The sequence below is a fragment of the Elephas maximus genome, chromosome 22 (assembly GCF_024166365.1).
Source record: "Elephas maximus indicus isolate mEleMax1 chromosome 22, mEleMax1 primary haplotype, whole genome shotgun sequence".
NCBI lineage: Eukaryota > Metazoa > Chordata > Mammalia > Proboscidea > Elephantidae > Elephas > Elephas maximus.
Window position 1 is genome coordinate 8,421,952 of NC_064840.1, and position 23,264 is coordinate 8,445,215.

A 23,264-nucleotide genomic window follows, 5' to 3' on the forward strand; every position below is an offset into this window, starting at 1 on the left:
GGAGCTTGGAGGGAGGGAGGGCCTGGCCGTCCAAGAAGGTCTTAGAGGTGCTGCCCCTCAGAGCTGAAGGACTGAGCCCCCAGCCCTGTGGCAACGATGCTGCGGTACGAGGCTGGGTGTCCTTGGTGTGTGGGGAGCACCTTACTACATCCCTGATATGTGGCAGCTCTGATTTCTGACCATCCCAGATGGTCCTTTGGCCTTCCCACCAGCTCTCCTGGGGGATGTGACCCGAGAAGTAGGAATGTGGACGTGTCTCTGTGTGCATCTAGGTGTGTGTGTCTGTGAGTCTTTTCAAGCATTTGTCTGCTCCCTCCAAGTGACAGCGTGCCCCGGGAGTGGGCGTTTTGGGGGTACCTGCCCACAACAGACACTTGGTCTGGGCAAGGGGTGGGGAGAAGTCTAGTGTTTTTGTCTGTTGGTGTTTAGAACCAGGACCCTGACCCAGAAGAACCTTAGAACCCAGGGACCATGTACTCAGCTGGCCTAACTTCCTAGGGGGCCCTCTAGGAAGGGCGCTGGTGCTGGGCTGGGAAGGACCACAGTCCAGCTGTGGAGATTGGCACCTGCGTGTCTGGAGACCAGGTGTTTACCATGGGCAGGTGTTCCTATCGCCCCCTCCATGTTCAAGGACTCAAGCAGTGGACCCCTGTAAAGAGGGAGTCACCTTCGAGGCTGCCACCATCTCAAACCCTCAGTGTTCTGTCTCTAAAATGGGCAGGAGAACATGGTCTGTCCCAGGCAGGGCCATTGCTCTGGGCTTCCTAGAAGAGTTGGCCTTGCTGGCCCAGAAACCATTAACATCTCTATGTTCAGCCTGCTGCCAGGCAGCCCCCCTGAGCTTATGGCTGTGAACTTGCCCTTCACTCAGTCCTTTATTCATGGATACTGAATGTGGACTCTGTGCCAGACTTGTAAGGGAACCTGGTGCCCTGGACCCTGCGCTGCTCTGAGTTATGCTTTCAAGCTTCTCTCTCTTTCTTTAATTGCCTCCTAGGAATGTTTCCTCCCCTCCAAGCTGATGCTCTGGATACCCCTTTGATCTGGCTGAAGGAGGGATGAGGGGAGAGTAGGAGGGTTTTTCATTTCATTCCATTCTGATTCAGTTGGAGCAGAATTTTCGGAGCCCCTAGCATGGGAAGTCGAATGATGAGCAAGACTAAAAGCCCCCAGAGAACATGCTGTCTGGGTGCAGCCCTAACCCTGGGCAGGGGCTGGGCAGAGAGGGAGGAGTCCTTTTTGGTTGGTGGTTTCAAGAAGGCTTCCTGGAGGGGACATTTGACTTGGGCTTAAATGACAAAGGAGATGGGAATTCAGGGGAAAGGAGCTCTGCCCCTCTCAGGGCTCCTTCAGTGCCCTTTGCACTTGCCAATCCTCACTCTATGGGGCAGTTGTACTCTGTCCCATAGGGTCACTATGAGTCGGAGCCGTCTCGATGGTGATGGCTTTTAAAAAACTTTCATTCTGAGGAGGCCAGGTGGTGCAATGGTCAAGCATTCAGTGAACATTGGTGGTTCAAGCTCACCTAGCTGCTCCATGGCATATAGATGTGGAAGTCTGCTTCTGTAAAGTTTACAGCTTAGGAAGCCCAATGGGGCAGTCTTACAGCCCTATAGGGTTGCTATAAGTCAGAACTCACTCAGCGCACACAACAGCAACAACAACAACCCTCATCCTGTGGGGGCAGTGGTAGAAATCTTGCATTTCCTGCAGTAGACCTGGGTTCTACTCCTGGCTAGTGTACCAGTGTGTAGCCACCACCTGTCTGTCAGTGAAGGCTTGGGGGCTTGTGTGTTGCTATGATGCTGAACAGGTTTCAGCAGAGCTTCCAGACTAGGACAAACCAGTAGGAAAGGCCTGGAAATCTACTTCCACAAATGAGGCAGTGAAAACCCTGTGGATCACTATGGTCCGATCTGCAACCAGTCATTGGGATGGTGCAGGACTGGGCAACATTTCGTTCCCTTGTGTGTAGATTCCTATGAGCTGGGAGCTGACTTCAATAGCAGCAACTGCAGTGTCTAGATGAGAGAGAGAATGACGAGGCAGGGAAATGAAAGTTGAAGACAGATTTGAAATATATTTAGGAAGGTCAAATCATGTTGGGTGACATAGACTCCAATTAATGTATGCGTGGCCTCCCCGAGATTTTCAGTATATTCTTCACTTTATTGAAAGATTCTTTTAAATAGTGAGCTCTGTTAATACATTTAGAATACTATCTAATTACACGAAATATATGTATATGTTCTCACAATTTTCTAGGAACACATCTCTTCAACGTGTTGGTTGGATTGTTTGGCAAATAGAATTATAAACCTGACCAGTGGCCATAGGAATATGTTATAGGATTTGAACCTTGTTACAAAGGAAATTGTTCCCTTGGAAAGAGTCCATTTGTTCGGCTGAAAAGAACACTCATTTCAGTTAATAAGCAAGGTAAAAATCCCACGGTGCTGAAGCCCTCTGGGACCATAGGGTGGTTCTGTGGAATTTAATTAAAATGACACTGTTTCTAGACGTCACAGCACATCTGTGCTGGAGGCGCTGGGAGAGCGGACGTGGTAGCCACACATGCTGCTGTTTTCTCTCTGGTTCCTGAGTTTATGCTGCTCCGTCGTGGTGAGGGGTGTCTTCCTTTCCTAAGGCTGCTGTTTCAAAGACTCTAATAGAACACAAATTTATCGTCTGACAGTTCTAGAGGCAAATCAAAAACCCGTTGCCATTGAGTCAGCTGTGAGTCATGGTGACCCTGCTTATGTCAGAGTAGAACTGTGCTCCATAGGGTTTTCAGTGGCCGTTACTGAAATTTAGGGGGCAGTTTGGAGCCCTGGCGGCACAGTGGTTAAGAGCTCGGCTGCTAACCAAAAGGTCGGCAGTTTGAATCCACCAGCTGCTTCTTGGAAACCTTACTCGGCAGTTCTGCTCTGTCCGATAGGGTCGCTATGAGTTGGAATCGGGTTTTTGGTCTAGGGTCTGTGAAGAAACATACAGGAGGTTGAGGGGAGACAGAGTGAGTTCATTGTGCACTTCTGTCGTTGGCTTCTCCTCCGTCTCCATCCTGCAGAAATGTTTTGTTTTTCTTGTTGACTCTCACTCATAGTGACCTCATGTGACAGAAGAGAACTGCCCCATAGAGTTTTCTTGGCTGTAATCTTTATGGAAGCAGATTTCCAGGCCTTTCTCCGCCGAAGCCTCTGGGTGGATTTGAACTGCCAACCTTTCGGTTAACAGTCAAGTGCTTACTGTTTGTACCATGTGCACCACCAGTGCTCATGCAGAAATGTTTTAGCTATCTAGAATTGTCTTGGAAGACTCCTTATAACTACAAAAACTGTGACAGTTATTTGGGAATATCCCTATATTGGTTAGTTATTACTGTATAACAATTCACCAAAATTTAGCATCTTAAAAAAAAATCTTAGCACCTTAAAACGACAAACTTTGTCTCAGAGTCCTGGAGTGGCCGACCTGGGTGGTTCTGGATCAGGATCTCTCAGAAACTTGAGTTAAGACATAGGCCTGGGCTGCAGTCATCTGAAGGCTTGACTCGGGCCAGAGGATCTACTTCCGAGGTGCCTGTTCGCTGGAGACCTCACTTCTTCACCGTGTGAATCTCTCCACGGTGCTGTTTGAGCATCTGCACAACATGGCAGTTAGTTTTCCCAGAGCAAGTGATTTGAGAGAGAGAACAAGGGGAAGCCACAGTACCTTTTATGACCTCATTTTGGACGTCACATAAGTCACTTCTGGCATATTCTATTTGTTAAAAGGGAGTCACAAAGTCCAGTCCAAACTCAAGGGGAGGAGAATTAAGCTCTACCTCTAGAAGGGAGGAAGGAGCCCTGGTGGCACAGTGGTTAAGTGCTTGGCTGCTAACTGAAAGGTTGGCAGTTTGAACCTACTAAGCACTCTGCAGGAGAAAAGACCTAGTGATCTGCTCCTGTAACGATTATAGCCTAGGAAACTTAATGGGACAGTTTTACGGTGTCGTCTAAGAGCCCTGGAAGCGCAGCAGTTAAGAACTATGGCTGCTAACCATAAGGTTGGCAATTCGGATTCACCAGCCGCTCCTTGGAAACCGTACGGTGCAGTTCTGCTCTGTCCCGTAGGGTCGCTATGAGTCAGAATTGACTCGACAGCAATGGGTTCGGTTTGTTTTTGGTTTATAGCGTCGGTATGTGTTGCAAGACTTGACAGCGCACAACAACAACTAGAAGGGAGAAGTATCAAGGAATTTATGAACATACTTTAAATCCTCCACAATCCCCTAGGTGTCTGATGTGACCTTTTTCATTTAGGACCATTGGGTTTTACGGTGCATTCCAGGAAGGGGCTAGCAAGTTTCTTCTTCCTTAGTCTGCTCCTGTAGCACACAGGCCTTGCAGAAATGAGGTCTGCTTGTGTATTGAAGATACGCTGTGGGCTAACAAGCAGTGAGTCCAAAAGGCGAAGGAAAAGAGGGCCCCGCGTGACGCATATACTTGGTCCTGAAACAATTCAGAGTTGCCTGGATTCTTCTCCCCGTGTTCTTTCTGGGGGTGGCAGGAGGAGCTGTGGGGGGAAATTTTTGGATGAGAAACAGAAAAACCGGTCGCTAGAACCAAGTGTCAGGTGCTGCCTCTGCCGCCCCCTGGTGGCTACGGCAAGTCTTTCATACTCTTAGAAACAGTTTTCCCTTCTGCAAAGCCCCTGGATCCTGTCATTCTTACTCTGCCTCCCTCCGACGGTTGTGGGGAAGACAAAGACCACAGTGGTTGTCAATTTAGAGTGTGGTTCACATATGGGACAAGATGCTTGTCCATGTGGCCTCTTGAAGAAACATAGGGGCTCCAGCCGTAGTGGCAATTCAGGTATCCCCTGGCTTTCAAGGTCTCGTATTTGTGGACGGCTTTATCTCTACACCCCACTATCACTTTGGTGAGGATCTCTTAGCAGCCATGTTTTCTGGCTTCATAAATGATCATCCCTGTGTAATAATCAGCAAGGGAAACTGAAGCCTAGAGAAGCTACCAAGGCCACACAGGGAGTAAGCCCTGGGGCATGGACCACCAGACCCCAAGCCTCTGGATTTCTGCCTTTTCCTCTCTACCTCAGTGTCTCATTACAAGAGGAACAAATAAAGCCAGCATCCACTTTATTCCATGTATGCAGACAGACATTGGGTTAGACACTTGGCACGTCTCTCTGAACAATGCTAGGAAACAGGTGTTACTATCCCCATTTCACAGACTAGGATACCAGGATCCAGGCAGGTAATGGGAGAAGCAGCTGAGTGTAAGACAATAGGGGCTAGTGGGGCTTGTGGCCAACTGGAGAGGTAGGCCTTCAAAAATGAAAAAAAAAAAAAATGTATTTTTAAACAGTGTTGGGGAAACCAAGCACATCTGGGCCTAGTTTGGCTCCGTGAAGCCACCAATTAGAGGCCTCTGCCTGTTTCAGCAGATGGGGATGCTGATTTCCAGAAAGGAGGAGGATCTGGTCCGATGTCACACAGCTGTTTCAAATAATTGTTGGGGTGGTTGCTGGGTGCTGCACTTATACGGATGAATCGGCCATGGCCCCTGCCATCAGGAGCTGAGGCATTTGTGGCTAAAATAGAATATCCCTCCCATGTGGACACCCTGGTCCAGCTGTCATCGGGTCCACGGCATTCTCGTGTCAGCTCAGTCATTTAACCCCACATCCATTTTACAGGTGTGACAGTGGCCTTGCTCAAGGTCACTCAATGATTGGTGCCCAAATCCAAGATGGGAGATCATTCTTCGGAATTATTAATTTTTCTTTTAAATAGGCCAAATATACACATAAAAAAAAAAACCCAGTGCCATCGAGTAGTAAAAAAAAAAAAAATTTCAACTAGTTGCATATAACCTCAAGGGCAGGCCATTGGGAAGTACTAATAGGTGAGGCCTCCCATCAGATGACACCAGGAAGCAAGACGCTGGCCCAGGGCATCAAATGCCTTCAACGTTCACTTCCATAGAAAGGAGTTTATTGGGTTCTCTTAAGGGTGAAATGGTGTCATGCATGGAAATAGATAAAGTAAAACCTGCGGAAGTTGGAACCTGTGTAAGGCAGAAACCTTTCAGAGAAGGAAAACTCAAATATTTTCCACTAATAGAGAGCGATAGAAAAAAAGTAGTAAGACTTTTCCTATCAAAGGTGGAAAACTTGCGATACCTGGAAAAACAAGGCGGTGCCATTGAGTTCCGGCTCTCACAAGTTCCGCTGTATTATTTTTAGCACTTGATAATTATATATCCTTTTTGTTGTGTTCCCTCCTGTTGATTTTCAACTCATGGTGACCCCACGTAACAGAGTAGAACTGCCCCATAGGATTTCCTAGGATGTAATTTTTATGGGAGCAGATCACCAGGTCTTTTGTCCTGCAGAGCCTCTGGGTTGGTTCCAACTACCGACCTTTGGGTTAACAGCTGAGCGCGTAACTGTTGCACCACCAGGAATCTTCGATGATTATATAACTTGATAATATCGCTGAGTGGCCCAGTGGATGGAGTTTGGGTAAAGAATGGAGAAGGTTTATTTTTGCCCTTGTAGAAGCTATTTGGAGTGGAGCCTGGGTGGTACCGTGGTTAAAGTCCTTCAAACCCAGTAAATCAATCCCACGAAGTGTTTGGACATGTCTAGGAAGTGTCCATAACTGTGCCCCATTGTATATATGGGCAACTCCTTTCTCTCAATGAATTCCCACAAAAATTCTATGATGTAGGGCTCACAGCTACTAAGGGGACTACGTCTGTGGAAAGAGACGATGAAGAAGCTCAATATCACGGAGAATAAGGCCAGGGGCCGACTGAGGAACAGACCATCGATTAATTGATCATATGTAAGTTCAAGTCAAAGCTGAAGAAAATTAGAACACGTCCACAAGAACCAAAATATGACCTTGAGTATATCTCACCTGAATTTAGAGACCATCTTAAGAACAGATTTGATGCATCGAACATTAATGACTAAAGACCAGATGAGTTGTGGGATGACATCAAGGACATCATATATGAAGAAAGCAAATGGTTATTAAAAAGACAGGAAAGAAAGAAAAGACCAGAACGAATGTCAGAAGAGACTCTGAAACTTGCTCTTGAATGTAGAGCAGCTAAGGCAAATGGAAGAAATGATGAAGTAAAAGAGCTGAACAGATTTCAAAGAGTGGCTCAGGAAGACAAAGTAAAGTATAATGAAATACGCAAAGACCTGGAGTTAGGAAACCAAAAGAGAAGAACACACTCAGGAGTTCTCAAGCTGAAAGAACTGAAGTTGAAATGTTGAAGGATTCTATGGGGACAATGGAGCAGCAGTCAAGAAATCAAATGATGTATTTGCATTGGGCAAATCTGCCGCAAAAGTTCTCCTTCAAGTGTTAAAAAAGCAAAGATGTCCCTTTAAGGACCTGACTCAAGCCAGGGTGTTTCAGTTGCCTCGTATGTATTCAAAAGCTGGACAATGAATACATAAGACCTTTAAGAAGAATTGATGCCTTTGAATTATGATGTTGGCGAAGAATATTGAATATACCATTGACTGCCAGAAGAACAAATAAATCTGACTTGGAAGAGGTACAGCCAGAATGCTCTTTAGAAGCAAGACATAATCAGGAGGGACCAGTCCCTGGAGAAGGACGCCATGCTTGGTAAAGCAGACGGTCAGTGAAAAAGAGGAAGACTCTCAACGAGATGGACCGACACGGTGGCTGCAACAGTGGGCTAAAACATTAGCCAGGATTGTAAGGATGGTGCAGGGCCAGGCAATGTTTCATTCTATTTCATTTCATTGTACATAGGGTCCCCACGAGCCAGAACTGACTCAATGGCACCTAACAACAACGTGGGAAGACACTGCATGACGTAGGAAGCATCAAAAGAAGATGGAAGAAATATACAGAGTCACTGTACAAAAAAGAATTAGTCAGTGTTCAGCCATGTCAGGAAGTAGCATATGATCAAGAACTGATGGTATTGAAGGAAGAAGTTGAACTGCGCTGAAGGCATTGGCAAAAAATAAGGCTCCGGGAATTGACGGAATATCAATTGAGATGTTTCAACAAATGGATGCAATGCTGGAACTGCTCACGTGTCTATGCTAAGAAATTTGGAAGACAACTGACTGGAATAGATCCATATTTGTGCCCATTCCAAAGAAAGGTGATCCAACAGAATGCAGAAGTTATCCAACAATATTATTAGTATCACACATGTAAATAATTCAAAAGCAGTTGTAGCAGTACATCGGCAGGGAACTGCCAGAAATTCAAGCCGGATTCAGAAGAGGATGTGGAATGAGGGATATCATTGCTGATGTCAGATGGATCTCTGCTGAAAGCGGAGAATACCAGGAAGGTGTTTACCAGTGACTATGCAAAGGTGTTCGACTGTGTGGATCATAACAAATTATGGATAACATTGCAAAAAATGAGAATTCCAGAACAGTTAACTGTGCTTTTGAGGAACCTGTACATAGACCAAGAGGCAGTTGTTTGAACAGAACAAGGGAATGCTGGTGGTTTAAAGTCACGGAAGGTGTGCGTCAAGGTTGTATTCTTTCACCATAGTTACTCAGTCTGTATGCTGAGCAAATAATCTGAGAAACTGGACTATATGAAGAACAAGGCATCAGGACTGGGGGAAGACTCATTAACAACTAGCGATATGTGGATGACAATCTTGCTTGCAGAAAGCTGAGAGGACTTGAAGCACTTACTGATGAAGAATAAAGACTACAGCCTTCAGTATGAATTACATGGTAACATAAAGAAAACAAAAGTCCCCAAAACTGGACCAATAAGCAACGTCATGATAAATGGAGAAAAGACTGAAGTTAAGGATTTCATTTTACTTGGATCCACAATGACCATGGAAGCAGCAGTTACAGAATCAAACGACGTGTTGCATTGTGTAAATCTGCTGCAAAAGACCTCTTAAAAGTGTTAAAAAGCAAAGATGTCACTTTGAGGACTAAGGTGTGCCTGACCCAAGCCATAGTATTTTTAGTCACCTCATCTGCATATGGAAGCTGGACAATGAATAAGGACGACTGGAGAAGAATTGATGTGTTTGAATTATGGTGTGGGCAAAGAATATTGAATATACCGTGGACTGCCAGAAGAACGAACAAATCTGACTTGGAAGAGGTACAGGCAGAATGCTCCTTAGAAGTGAGATGGCCAGACTTCGTCTCACTTACTGTGGACATGTTATCTGGAGGGACCAGTCCCTGGAGAAGGACATCATGCTTGGTAAAGTAGGGGGTCAGTGAAAAAGAGGAAAACCCTAAAAGAGATGGATTGACACAGTACCTGCAATGATGGGCTCAAACATAGCAACGATTGTGAGGATGGCACGGTACCTACCAGGCAGTGTTTTGTATGGTTGTTTATGGGGTTGCTATGAGTTGAACAGACTGGAGGGCACTTAACAGCAACAAGAAGGACAGGTATAGAAGGGGCAGGGCAGTAAAGGAGCCTCTTAGAAAGTAGAGTTGAACTTCAGGTCAGCTTTCTTGACAAAATGCTCAGAAAGGGTGAATTGCCCATGGTCACGCTCTTTGTTGTCTCAGGGCCAGAGCTGGATCCCTGATCCCCTGGCTGCCATACTTGGGATCTCACACCCCCCTTGCCCCTACCACCGGCCTTTTCCCAAGCCGTTTCTAGATGGGCACGTTTAGGGGGCTTTGCTGGGTGGTCACCGCCAGCACCAGGTCTGCGTCCATGCTCCAGGAAGCGGGGACGCTGGAGTCCTCGAGTGCCCACCCGCAGAGTGAGGGCGAGGATGGGAGTCACTCTCGTGCCCCCTCCCGGCCACCTGGGCGAGGGGGCGCGGGTGGCGGCGGCGGCGTTCCGTGGCGCTGGCCGGGGCTCTTTCCTGTCGCCGCCGCGGCCTCCCTGCGCCCTCCCTGGCGGCCACCGTGCGGGCGGGTGTTCAGTTTCAGCGCGGGGATGCGCTCAGGCTGCGCTCGTCTCCCCGAGGCAGGAAGGAAGCTAGCGAGGGAGCCACGGTCCTCGGTTGGGGCCTGGCAGCGCGGTGGAGAGGCCGTGCGCGCGTCGAGCCTCGGTCGCCGCCGCCGGAGGGGACGCCTGGGATCTGCGCCGCCCCCGCCGCCACTGAGGGTAACCGCGGGCGCCGGGCGGGGCAGGGCGGGCAGTCGCTGTTCTGCGCGCGACTCATCTGCGGCGCGGGCCCGTGTGGGTCGCCTCCCACCCGGGGCTGTACGGCCGGCGTCTCTTTGTATCTCCTGGGGTGTGTGCGCTGTGGGCGCGCGCTTGCCGCCTCTAGCACTGGCTGTGCGTGAGGTTTCCAGGTCTCTTCAGACCTGTGCCAGGGGCGACGCCGCCTGCGCAGCCGGGCAGTTTCTCTAAGTTGGAGGGAAAAGGCCTGGTGGAGCCGCCCGGCTTCCAGACCCAGCAGCGCCCCAAAGTTGATGCTGCAGGTGCAGCAACCCCTCCGACGCTCCTTTCCAGCCAGCCGTGGTCTTGGGGTGCGGGGGCCCCCCAAGCGTGTAGTTCGGGGGCTCCGGATTTCCAGCACTCAATTTGGAGGGGTTCTTGGAGGGCCGTGGTTTGTGTCCGTGGGGGCGCGGCTTTGCGGGCAGCGGGAGCCGAGGCGGAAGCGGAGCCAGGTCCGCCGGCGTGGAGAGAGCTTGGCTGTGGCACCGAGCCGGGCGCCCATGTGACTGCGGTGAGCTGGGGAAGAGGAAGCTGTAGAGGTCAGTGCAAAGGCGTCACGCCAGAGCGAGCGCCGAGGGGGGAGCCCCGGAGAGAGCGCTAGCGGGCAGGCTGGCTGGCGGGCGGGCGGGCAGGCGGGCTGCTGCAGGGCCCGGGACAAAGCCGCCCTGTCACAGCCGCCCTGGCCGCCCGCGCATGTCATCACTGCGAGGGAGGGGCGGCCCTGGGCCCGGACGGGGGCAGCGGGAGGAAGAGTGGCTCCTCTGGGGAGAGGGGTCAGGTTGTGGCGCCCCAGGCCCTGAGAGGCCTCCTTGGAGGCTGAAGTGTGACCTCGAGGGCAGAGCAGACCCAGTCACAACTTGGAGAACTTTCTCTGCTCGCAGGCTCAGAGTAGTTAGCTGGGATTCCCGTGTCCACATGTCCTGGGAGGCTGGGGTTGGGGAGAGCAGTTTAGCCAGACAGGCGCTCAGGAGCCCAAGCCCACGAGCCAGGCCCGGAGTCCCTCTTGGCTGCGGGACCGGGGGGTGTCCAGCTGCAACCCAAAGGAGGCACGTTCTCTTGGCTCCACCCCGCACGCGCGCAGATTGTTTTCCCTCAGACTGCGCTCCGCTGGGGCCCCCCGGAGGGGGTGGAAACCAAGGTTAGACTAAAAAAGAAAAGAGAAAAAATATCAGCCGAAGAGGTGGCTTTAGGAAAATGAGGGCTAATATTTTGAAGTGGCGCTTCCAGAGAAGAGTCCAGTGTGGTCCACGGGGGTGGGTGGGTTAGGGATCAGAATCCCCCCCGTGCCTTGGAGAGAAGGAGGTCACCCAGGCCTGGGGGAGCGGCACGTGGGCAGCTGGCTAGGGCGAGGCGGCGAGGGTGTGGAGCCGGGAGGGTGTGCAGCTGGGAGCCGGGACTCTAAGCGCCTAGCCCCGCAGCCCTCCTGCGCTGCGTCCTGCGCTGTCAACTACACCCTCCGATGGGGTTGCTAGGCAGCGGCGCTCTGATGTGCGGGAAGGCCTCCTGATTTGCCAGTCTCCTGCAGACACATGGCTGAGGCGTCTTCCAGCCTATCCGAGGAGGGACGCGGGGCACGCCGCCTGCATACTGCCGAGCCCCGGGTGCACCTGAGTGTGAGGTGCCAAAGGCAGCCGAGGGAGGGGGCTCCGAGTCGCCCGCCTCCCGCCATCTCAGCCTCACGCCCCCCTTTCTCTCCACCCGCCCTCTCTACTGTGGGCTCCTCCCTTCCCGTCCCCGCCCCATTTCTCCCCTCTTCCCCAAACCATGGAAAAGCAATGTGCAGCTTCGGGGAAAGAGGTCAGTGGGGTAAGCCTGCGTGTGCGTGCCTCTGGAGGTGCCAAGGTGCACAGGCATGAGGCGGAGGGTGGCTTCCTGGCCCAGGCTGGTGGGAGAAGGGTGGGGAGGACGGAGGGGGACAGCGCGGGTGCCCGCTGATATCTGCCAGGCCTGGACTTGGAAGCCTGCTCTATCCCTCTCCTCCTTAAGCTCTGCTCCCACCCACCCCCCACCCCCCAAGGGCAGCATATCATGAGAAGAGGGAGGGGACTGGGAGGTTTCTGCTAAGAGGGGTGGGCAGTCTAGTTCCTGCTGGAGCTCAGGAGGGATGGCAGGGTCCTTGAATACACTCCCCCCTTCTGTGGCTGCCTACTGCCTCCCCGCTGTCCCAGGCTCTCCCCCTTGCTCCCTCTCTGCCCAGCACCCCCACAGGCTTCTTCTTTTAATCCCTTTACTTTTTTTTTTTTTAACAGCTTTATTGAGATACAGTTCACATACGGTGCAATTCACCCACTTAATGTGTGCAATTCAACTGCTTTTAGTATGTTTACAGAGTTGTGCAATCTTCACCACAGTCCATTTTAGAACGTTTTCCTTACCCCAAAAGAAGTCTTAAACCCATTAGCAGTCATTCCCAATTTCGTCCCAACGCCCCCAGCCCCTGGCCACCACTAATCTACTTTCTGTCTTTGTGGATTTGCCTCTTCCGGACAGGTCACATAAATGGGACCCTCCAGTCTGTGGTCTTTTGTGGCTGGTATTCCTCTCTACTGCACTGCTCACCGGGCAGGCTAGTGTAGTTGGGGCTGCTGGTTAACTTTGCTGGGCATTGCTCCATTCCGATGGGGGGATGCGTGAGGGCAGGGATCTTATGCATTCCTCTGTGTTTCTCTCAGTGACACTCCTTCCTTGGGGCTGGACCGCTAGTTGGCTCTCAGTAAATGCTTGTTGAATGAATGAGGAAGTGAATGGGGGGACTGTGTGTCTCTGGTAATTGGCAAGCTATGCATGTGGCTTACAACTGAATTCCAGGGGGCCCAGCTGCTGCACAGGGGGCTGGCAGCTTGGGAGAACTGCAGGTATGGAGCTGCAAAGGAGCAGAAAGGAAGCCTCCCTGTGGCTTGGGTAGGGCCGGGGCGGGCTGAGGGTGTACACCCACTGCAAGGAAAGAACGAAGTCGCCTGTGGGTTGTCTGCTCTCGCGGTAACCTGAAAAAATGCCGCCCCAGCCTCAGGGCAGGTGGCCAATGCCTGAGATTCGTCACCTGACCATGGAAGCTTCCCCTGTGGGGAACTCCAATTTGATTTGGATTAAAAGAAAATCCCCCCGCGTCAGCATTTATAAAAGGGCAGCCGGCCGGGCATCTCAGAAGCTGCCTGCTCACATCTGGCTTTCTCTGCTCCCCTGGCCCTGCGCTGCAGGTACTGTCTGATGAGCGTGAAAGGCTGCTTCACTGACTTCCACATCGACTTTGGAGGCACTTCCGTCTGGTACCATGTATTCCGGGGTGGGAAGGTGAGTTCCGATAGAGACTCCTCAACTTTGGGTAGCTCTCTGGCTGTTCGAGTGCGAAGGAGCTCATTCCCTCTCCTCCTTCTCCCCCTCCGACCCCCGGCAGCCCCAGCCCTGGGTCTCCTGGGGCCATCTCCTGGCTCTCTGTTCCCTCCTGGTGAGAAAGGTCCAGTCAGCTCTCCTTCATCACCTCTGGTCACCTTCTGGCCCAGTCTGGTGTCTAAGCAGCTTCGGCCGGATTTGAACACCCAAGTTGGTGGTCTCCGAGAGCCTCTAGCCTTATTTTTTCCCAGTTCCAGGAGTGGGACCTTTTTACTTAAAAGTCTAGTTGCTAGTTCCAGCTGTCTCCAAGAACGTTTTCTATTCGGGACAGATGTCCCCCAGAGAAAAGGTGGGATGTGTGCCCCAGGTGGTCCTGCTGTGTCTCCTTTGTGTTTCCTCCTGGAGGTGGCAGTCTGTGCTTCCCGGATGTCTGTGCTTCCCGGGCATGCATGAGTGCAGCCCTGCCTGGCTCTGTCTTCCTGTGCGTGTGTCTGAACTGAACGTATTGGGAGACGTTCTGGGAGGAAGCCATTCCACTTGGTTCCGCATGTTTTTCCTCCTTCTCCAAAGGGAGCCCAAGCTGGGTTTATTTATTGGGCCATTTTACCCTGCAACTTTTGAAATTCCCCTTCCTCTCCTTCCTCTACCTCCATGACAAGCCCGTGGCTCAGGAGTGTCCCACCCTATACAGGAAGTATTCCCATTTTGGTTGTTCAGCTGGAATGAAGATTCCTTTTAGGCAAAGGGAGTGCCCCAAGGGCTAACACAGCCCTCCCTGCCACCCCAGTGATGCTTTGGGCCTGGACAAAGAGGTGGGCTCCAGAAGGATGCACTCTCCCCCTCAACTTTCCCCAAAGCAGGTGGTGTTTTCTTGGATTGTGGTAGAGTCTTGAAGAAATAAGAGATGTGGTTTTTGGTCTTCAGCTGATTGTCTTCTTTTCTTTTCCTCCCAAGATCTTTTGGCTGATCCCGCCAACCCTGCATAACTTGGCATTGTATGAAGAGTGGGTGCTATCAGGCAAACAGAGCGACATCTTTCTGGGAGACCGTGTGGAGCGATGCCAAAGAATTGAGCTGAAACAGGGTTACACATTTTTCATCCCTTCCGGTAGGTTCCAATAAGTTCTGGTAGGTTCTGGTAGGTTCCAGTGGGGTTGGGGATGGCTCTCACTTAGTCACCGACATTTCCAGCATTTGGAACAGTCTCCCGTGGCCCGGTGGCCTCAGCCAGGGTTTTAGGCTAAGTGATGGGGCTTCTCTGGTTTTGTGGGCCGAACTGGTCATTGGAAGTCCCTGAGAAGAGCAGGTCTGAGGCTGCAGGGAAAAACAACTCAGTTTTCCCCTCACATCTAACTTGAGTCTCCTTGCTTAAACTTGTTGCCCTTGAGTTGATGTCAAGTCAAGGCAACGCCATGTGTTACAGAGTAGAACTGCATCATAGGGTTTTCTAGACTGTAATGTTACAGACATTTTACTTGGATCCACAATCAACAGCCATGGAAGCAGCAGTCAAGAAATCAAAAGACGCATTGCATTGGGCAAATCTGCTGCAAAGGACCTCTTCAAAGTGTTGAAGAGCAAAGATGTCACCCTGAAGACTAAGGTGCACCTGACCCAAGCCATGGTATTTTCAGTTGCATCATATGCATGTGAAAGCTGGACAACGAATAAGGAGGACTGAAGAAGAGTTGACGCCTTTGAATTGTGGTGTTGGCGAAGAATATTGAATATACCATGGACTGCCAAAAGAACGAACAAATCTGTCTGGGAAGAAGAGCGACCAGGATGCTCCTTAGAGGCAAGGATGGCGAGACTGCGTCTTACATACTTTGGACATGTTGTCAGGAGGGATGAGTCCCTGGAGAAGGACATCATGCTTGGCAGAGTACAGGGTCAGCGGAAAAGAGGAAGACCCTCAACGAGGTGGACTGACACGGTGGCTGCAACAATGAGCTCAAGCATAACGGTGATTGTAAGGATGGTGCAGGACCGGGCAGTGTTTTGTTCTGTTGTGCATAGGGTTGCTATGAGTCGGAACTGACTTGACGGCACCTAACAACAAAAACAGCAATGTTATGGAAGCAGATTGCCAGTCTTTCTTTGGGAGCATTGCTGGGCAGGATGAAATGGCCATCCTTTAGGTTAGTGCTTGAGTGCAAACTGTTTGTGCCGCCTAGGGACCTCACTCTCTGCTTGTTGTTAGGTGCCATCAAGTCGATTTTTGACTCATAAGGACTCCACGTGACCAAGTAGAACTGCCCCATAGGGTTTTCTAGGCTGTAATCTTTATGGAGCCCTGGTGGCACAATGGTTAAGAGCTCAGGTGCTAACCAAAAAGTTTGGCAGTTCGAATCCACCAGCCGCTCCTTGGAAACCTTATGAGGCAGTTGTGCTCTGGCCTATAGCGTTGCTGTAAGTCGAGATCAACTCAGCGGCAATAAGTTTGGTTTGGTTTGGTAATCTTTATGGAAGTAGGTCGCCAAGGCCTTTTTTCCACAGCACCATTGGGTGGGATTGAACTGCCAAAAAGGTTAATAATCAAGTACAAATTGTTTGCACTACCCAGAGACTTCTCTCTCTGCTTAGCCGTTGCTGTCGAGTTGATTCCTACTCGTAGCAACCCTATGGGACAGAGTAGAAGTGCCCCATAGGGTTTCCAAGGCTGTAATCATTAGGGAAGCAGGCTGCCACTTCTTTCTCCTGCAGAGTGGCTGACTGGTGGGTTCGAACCACAAACCTTTCAGGTAGCAGCTGAGCACTTAACCATTGTGTTACCAGGACTCCTTTCTCCTTGCTTCTTCAAAAAAACCAGAGACCCACTGTTGTCAAGTGAATCCCAACTCATAACGGCCCCATAGGGTTTCCAAGGTTTTTGTAAACAGATTGCGTTCTTTCTCTTCTGGAGCTCCCGGTGTTTTGGAACCGCCAGCCTTTTGGTTAGCAGTCAGTTGTGCCACCGGGGCTTGTTAACCTGATTCTGACTCATAGTGACCCTATAGGACAGAGTAAAACTGCCCCGTAGGGTTTTCAAGGAGTGGCTGGTGGATTTAAACTGCTGACCTTTTCGTTAGCAGCCAAACTCCTAACCACTACACCACCGGGGTTCGTTAAGGGGTTAGAGTTCTCTCTCTCCTAGATTCTCTCTGAGGAAGCACCCCCCCACTGCCCCCCTGCCCAGGGAAGTTCGAATACCTCCACCAGGCCTTCCCTGCAGGAGAGTTCTGTGTGAGAGGGTTACAGGCGTCCTGCCGACAGGGTGTAGGTTTGCCCTGAAGGCTCAGAAGGCAGCTCTGCGGATAGGTGGACCTGAGGGGCAAGGAGCTGAAGTGATTTTTCACAGGTACCTGAAAGCCTGGAGGGTGGGCTGAGGGGAATGTGGCGGAGGGCCAGGATCCAGCCTCCTTCCTGCAGAACAGGATGAAATGGAATTGGGATCAATACTGGTTCCTATACTCAAAAAAAAGGAAAAACACAAAAAAACCAGATTAACCCTATAAGGACAGCGGAGGGCAGTAGTGAAGAGCAGGAGTCCTAGAGCCTCAGTTGAAATTCCAGCTCTGCTGCTCTCAAGCTGTAGCTTCAGAGATGTGACTTAACCTCCCTGTGCCTCAGTGTTCTCATCTATAAAATGGGAGTAATACTTCCCAGGGTGGTTGTGAGGACTGAGTGAGCTAAGACCTGCTTGTTTACAGATCTTAGGAGATGGACTGAGGGTTTTTGACTGGCTACAAGCTAGACACTAGTTGATGTGGCTGGCAACTTAGGAGCCAGGGGTTGCAGTCTCAGGCTGCATTAATGGGAGCATTCTACCCACAATGAGGGTGGTCTGTGTGGGGAGGGGATGATCAGGCCACATGTAGAAGTTTGCGTTCCTGTTGGTCGTTGTACTTTGGAGTGGAAGTCGACCTGGAGAAAGAGGGGTCCGGAAACCACAGTAGGAGAGATGAGTTTGAGGAAAGAGCTGGGGCTCTTAGCTGAGGAAGCGAAGATAGATGGTAGCTGCAATCAGTCAGGTGAAGGAGTGTCTCCTGGAAGACGAGGTGTAGCCAAGTGGTATTAGAGCTACTTGCTTGTGAGGTAGTGAGCTTCCCGTCACTGAAGGTATACAAGTCTAGGCCAGATATGGGTGTGTCAAGGAGCCTGCAGAGAATCTGTGACTGGATAGCAGCTTGGACCAGAAAATAGGAGTATCCCTAGAGGCCTCTAGAATCCATAGGCTAGAGAAGCTGGCCACACTTGGGTTTCTGAGGGTCAGGCTGGAAACTGGCCTTGGGCCTGGACATGAAGTAGTAGTATGTGGTGTCAAGTGAAATGGGTGTGGTTGTAGCAATTCTCACCACGGGGATGGGACCTGCATACTTGGGCTTTTCTAGAAAGTTGGGCAGAAGGTAGAGACTTTGCTGTTAGGGAAATTTGGGGCTTGGAGATAGCAGGTTTTAGTGGGGTGACTTTGTTACCATGGCTGGCCCTAGGTCAATCTTCAGGACTGCTTGGCTCCAGGGGCAGAGCCCCTGATTGGGAGAGGAAGGGGTTATATTTGATGGGTGGCGTTATGGCAGACACCGAGGCAGGTGTGGATGGAGACTTAGGAAGGAGACGTCCTTCTTAAGTGTGCTGAAGCCGCTCTGCAGGTGTGGGGGGTTGGGCCAGTGGATTCAGAGGAGCACTGGAATGGTCTTGGCCTTGCTGCTGACACTCTTTGTGACTTTGAACTGGCCCTTCTTTCTCATGTGGCCCCACTGTTCTTCTTGGCCCCCCCAGGTCCCAGAGGACACCAGCAGTAGCTTTATGGGTTGCCTGCTTTGCTTACATGACTGGTCTGTCGCTTGGACCCAATATCCTCTGTTTATTGCCTTCACATTGTCGATAACTCCGTCCTTTTTGCACCACAAACTGCCAGCTGCCTCAGCCCAGGCACCAGCCTGGGGACACTTGCTCTCTCACGCCATTAGGAGGACTTAGGAATGTGATGTTCCCCCTCCCTGAATCCTCCCTGGAGAGCATATGTGAGGAGGGCTCAGCAACCACTCTAATCCAGGGGCGGCTGCCTGACCCACCTGTGAGGCCCTGGCTTGGGAAGGAGAGTTGGGAGAAGCTTCCAGAATCCCTCAAGTGTCTGGGAGGACAGATTCTCCACCCCCTCCCCACAACAACTACTTTCTCTGCTATCCTCTTTACTCACATGTGAGAGTTACAGATGTAAGTCAGGCACGTTTCCACCTGACAGGTGAGCATGTGTAGGGGAAGGGAGAGGCCACGTTTTCACCATTAATGAGACTAATTCGAATATCCGTGGTAATTGCTTATATGGATGGAGGTCTTGCTTACCACATTCAAGGCAGGAAGTGGTTTCTGTCGTTCTCCACACAGGCAAGTCGAGGCCAGAAGAGGGGCTGCCAGCTGCCCTGGGTCACATGGCAAGTCAGTGCTGGGACAAGCCTCAAACCCAGGCCTCAGGACTTCTTCTGTCTGTAGGGAGGTGGGTGGGCACGTGAGGCCGTATAGTAGTGGGACCAGGGGCCCTTGGTCTGATTGCAGATGTTTCCCCCACGCTGCTCAGCAGCCTGAACCCGGTGACCTTAGTTCCCAGTCTGAGGAAACGTTGCTTAAATAACACTGATGGTTGTAAGCATGGTAATAATAACAATCATTCTAGACAGCACAGTTCCACTTAGTTGTTGCTGTTGTTGGTTGCTGTCGAGTTCGTTTCGACTCGTGGTGACCCCTTTTGTTACAGACTACAACTGCTCCCTAAGGTTTTCTTGGGTGTAATCTTAACGGAAGCAGATCACCAGGTCTTTTCTTTTATGGTACCACTGAATGGGTTTGAACTGCCAACCTTTAGGTTAGTAGTTAAGCACAAACTGCGCCACCTCGGGACCAAGAAACATAAAAATGTAGCTGTTGAGAAAATAAGCTGATACGCATGGAGCAAATGTAGAAATGGAAAATCTGTGAAAGAAAGGCTGTAGCCATGCTTGTTCCGCACAGGCGAGGTGATGGAGATGGGGGTGCCCAGATTGCAAAGACATACCTGTTGAGCTCAAGACGCGGGGAGCTGAGGGCAGAACGAGGCTCCAGAAGCCTTGGGGCCTGTGCCCCAGCAGCTTTCTGCCGCCTTCCCCCGAGGACCATTGGTTTCTCCCACCCACTTCCCCCAGCAGGGTTGGGAGCCACTAGGGGTGTCTGTGGAGCTGGTACAGAAGCCACTGGTGTCCTCCCAGACACCGTGTTCCCTTCCCAGCTGGCAGCTCTACTCCCAGGTGCCCGTGGCTGCCCCTGCTGAAGCCCAGTATGTGTGAGCCTTGCTGGGAGACAGAGAGGAACCCTGGTGGCTCAGTGGCGAAGTGCTTGACGTATAACTGAAGTCAGCAGTGTGAACCTACCAGCCGCTTTGCGAGAGAAAAATGTGACAGTCTGTTTCCATAAAGATTTAAAGTCTTGGAAACCCTCTGGGGCAGTTCCACTCTGTCCTGTAGAGTTGCTGTGAGTCAGAATCGACTTGGCAATGGGCTTGATTTTTTTTTTTGTTTGTTTGTTTGGGGGACATGCTGGAAGGGCTAAGATTTGGGGGCATGTCTTTAATTTTCCTCAGTGTGACGGAATTAGGCAAAGGACAGGGGGTCTCTGTGTGGCTGTGCCTTCCTCTGCCACATCTCTCCTGTTTCTCCGTCTCTCTTTTCGCCTCCCCTGTTTCTGTAGGGTGCAAATGGTTAAGTGCTCGGCTGCTAACTGAAAGTTTGGCAGTTCAAATCCACCCTGAGGTACCTCGGAAAAAAAGGCCTGGCAGCCTACTTCTGAAAAATCAGCCACGAAAACCCTAGGGAGCATAGTTCTACTTTAACAAACATGGGGTTATGAGGAGGGATTAGGTTCAAGACCCACCCTGTACTGGTACGACTTCCTTAACACAACAATAGACAAGTCCTATTCCTAAGTAGGATCACACCCACGGGAATTCAAAGCATGTTTTGTGGGGGGGCACAATTCAATTCATTCCTGTGACTGGATTGATATGCTGCCTCATCAAGGGGTCTCTTGCTTATGGGGGGGTGGAAGAATAAGCTTGTTGGCTGCTGTAACCAGGTATGGAAGGAAGCCTTTGTCCTCATGGTCTTCGAGGATGTGGAGGGAGGGGGAAGGAGCAGGGAGAGGGCTGGTCTACAGTTTACCGTCAGCCATCTTGTGCTAGTCAGGGGCCCCCTACTATGCACTCACAGTTCAGTGGGGCTTCGGGGCTGTGGCCTCTAGTCTAACCAGGGACTTCGGCTTTGGCCATCAGCATCCACTCCTGGCCCCAGGTGCTCCCCTCGTCCCCTTTGCCCTCCTGCACACTGGCGTTCAGCCTGGTTAGGGGGGACGCCGCAGACCACTCTTTCTCGGCCCTCCCACCTCAGGTTGGATCCATGCAGTCTACACCCCAGTGGACTCGCTGGTGTTTGGCGGAAATATCCTGCACAGCTTTAACGTGCCCATGCAGCTGCGGATCTACGAGATCGAGGACAGGACACGGGTAAGGAGGCTCCCTTCTGTCCCCCAGCTCCCGCCCGAAGCCGGCCTTGGTCCTGGCGGTGCAGGGCAGGGGATGCCCGTAAGAGCCCGCCCCGAGCGCCCTGGAGTTTCAGTTCACCTCTGGGCCAGCAGCTGCCAAAACCCCCTCGCTCATGAGGAAGTACCTCTTGAGAAAGCACCGTGAGATATCAGGAACCCCACTTTTTCCTTCTTGGGTGCAGAATGGAATGCGAGGAGTGGGGGGATTTTTGTTGTGTTATGGTGGGGGGTTGGACCTTGAGAGGCAGCCAGCCCAGGCCAAGGTCAGATCTTGGCCAAGTGCCCCTGACAAGGTGATAGGGGAGGAGTCCCTGGGGTGGCCAGTGTCTGTGAGTTCTCCACACACTGCCCCTGAGCTCAGTGTCTGGTTGGTGGGTTCCTAGCTGTCTCGGGCTGAGGGTTGCCTTTCCTGTGACAGTGACATCAACTGCTGCCCAGACATCAAGGTTGCTCCCCCCGACACCCAGTGTCCGGGCAGAGGCGGTAGACACCTGCAGGTGTCTTCCGCTCCTCTCTGCACGTTTCTCCTGAACAGCATGGGTGGCTTGATGCGTGCCTCCCTTTCCTATGCTGGGACTTGATCTCATGTCCCCCAGGCATTTGAGACAGGGTGGAGCCGGGGAGGCTGGAGCCCCAGGCAAAATGGGCCCATTTCTTCTTTTTTAATAACTATTCAAATATTTCTTTCTTTTTTTTTTTTAAATTGAGTATAATCACACAACATAAAATTTACCCATTTTTGAAAAAATTTATTTTGTTGTTGTTGAGAATATGCACTGCAAAACATACACCAACTCAGTAGTTTCTTCATGTACAATTCAGTGACATTGATTACATACACTCCTTGAGTTTTGTGTATCCATTCTCTTCCTTCTTTTCTGAGCTGTCCCTCCTTCATTAACATAAATTCACCATTTGACGGTGTACAACACAGTGGCGTTTAGTACATTCACTGTTGTGCTACCGTCACTACCATCTAGTTCCAGGACATTCTCATCACCCCAAAAAGAAACCCCCGTACCTGTTAGCAGTCACTTCCCTGCCTCCCCTCTTCCCAGCCCCTGACAACCACCCATCTGTTTTTGGCCTCTTGTGGATTTGCCTGTTCTAGAATTTCATATAAATGGCGTCCTACCCTTTGTTTCCTGTTGCTTCTGACCTCTTTCACTCAGCTTCATATTTTCAGGGTTCATCCACACTGTAGCATGTAGCAATACTTCATTTCTTTCTTTCTTTTTTTTTTTTTATAACTATGGTAAGTATATATGTAAGAAAACATTTACCATTTGTCCATCCCTCACATGTACACTTTGGTGACATTAATTGCGGTCATCGTGTTGTTCAATCATCACCCACTATCTGTTTCCAAAAATTGCTGTCACCCTTTATAGAAGCTCAGCGCCCCCTAAGGAATGAGTTGCCTTTCCCGCTCTCTCCCGCCTGCCCTGATAACCACTGATAAACTGAGGTCCGTGTACACATATCAGTACTCCATTCTTTTTTCACGGTAGGACAATTTTCCATTGTATGGATCGACCGCACCATTTTTCCTTGGGCTTTGCCTTGGGGATGACTTTTGGTCCCAGAAAGGTGTTGACGTGCCCGGACCCTAAAGGACCTTCTCTTGGAGTGGAAGCTCGGAGTCCTGCCTTCCCCACGCTTCTTTCAGGCTTTGGTCAGCGTGTTGTTGGCGTTGCTAGTTGCCTTTGAGTTGACTTCAACTCATGGTGACCGTATGTGTAACTGAACGAAACGTCTCTGGGTCCTGCGCCATCTTCACACTCTGTGGCATGGTCTGCACCGAGTCGCATGAAGGAGTTCAGGTCTCAGCTGCTGTGTGTGTATCTGACTGTTTCAACAGTCCCGGTGTTGAGGGACCTTGGCTAGGGCTTCCTGGGGCCCCTGGGGCTGTATTCAGTGGTCAAATGATTGACAAGAGTTTGGGCACATATGCAGTGTGCAGTTTGGTATGTTGGCCTGTTGATGCCCAGATCTGCGGAGACTGGGATCTGTGCCATTGCTATTTGCAAGGCCCTCATTTTGTGGACATTTGTGTGTTTCTTCCCGGTCCGTCCAGGCCAGGGGAAGGCCAGCCCTGCTCTGGAGGATGACGCCCTGCAGCGCTCAGGAGAAACGCACTGACCATCCAGGCATGAGTGGCCATCACGGTCTGGGTCAAGTACAGTCTGGGGCTCTGGCC

General features: G+C 50.9%; 1 protein-coding gene across 19 annotated transcripts in view; it reads left to right on the forward strand.

The window, feature by feature from the left end:
- KDM2B (lysine demethylase 2B) overlaps positions 1-23,264 on the forward strand; it is a 154,767-nt gene that overhangs the window by 61,303 nt on the left and 70,200 nt on the right. For 14 of the 19 annotated variants that reach the window (XM_049865302.1, XM_049865294.1, XM_049865295.1 and 11 more), the window contains 3 exons: positions 13,381-13,474; positions 14,468-14,621; positions 20,911-21,026. In XM_049865302.1, coding sequence (XP_049721259.1) covers positions 13,381-13,474; positions 14,468-14,621; positions 20,911-21,026 — 364 coding nt within the window. Of the gene's footprint in view, positions 1-19; positions 10,127-10,207; positions 10,723-10,963; positions 11,322-11,497; positions 11,981-13,380; positions 13,475-14,467; positions 14,622-20,910; positions 21,027-23,264 lie in introns of those variants that run through there. The other 5 variants (XM_049865304.1, XM_049865305.1, XM_049865308.1 and 2 more) reach the window with 5 other exon arrangements.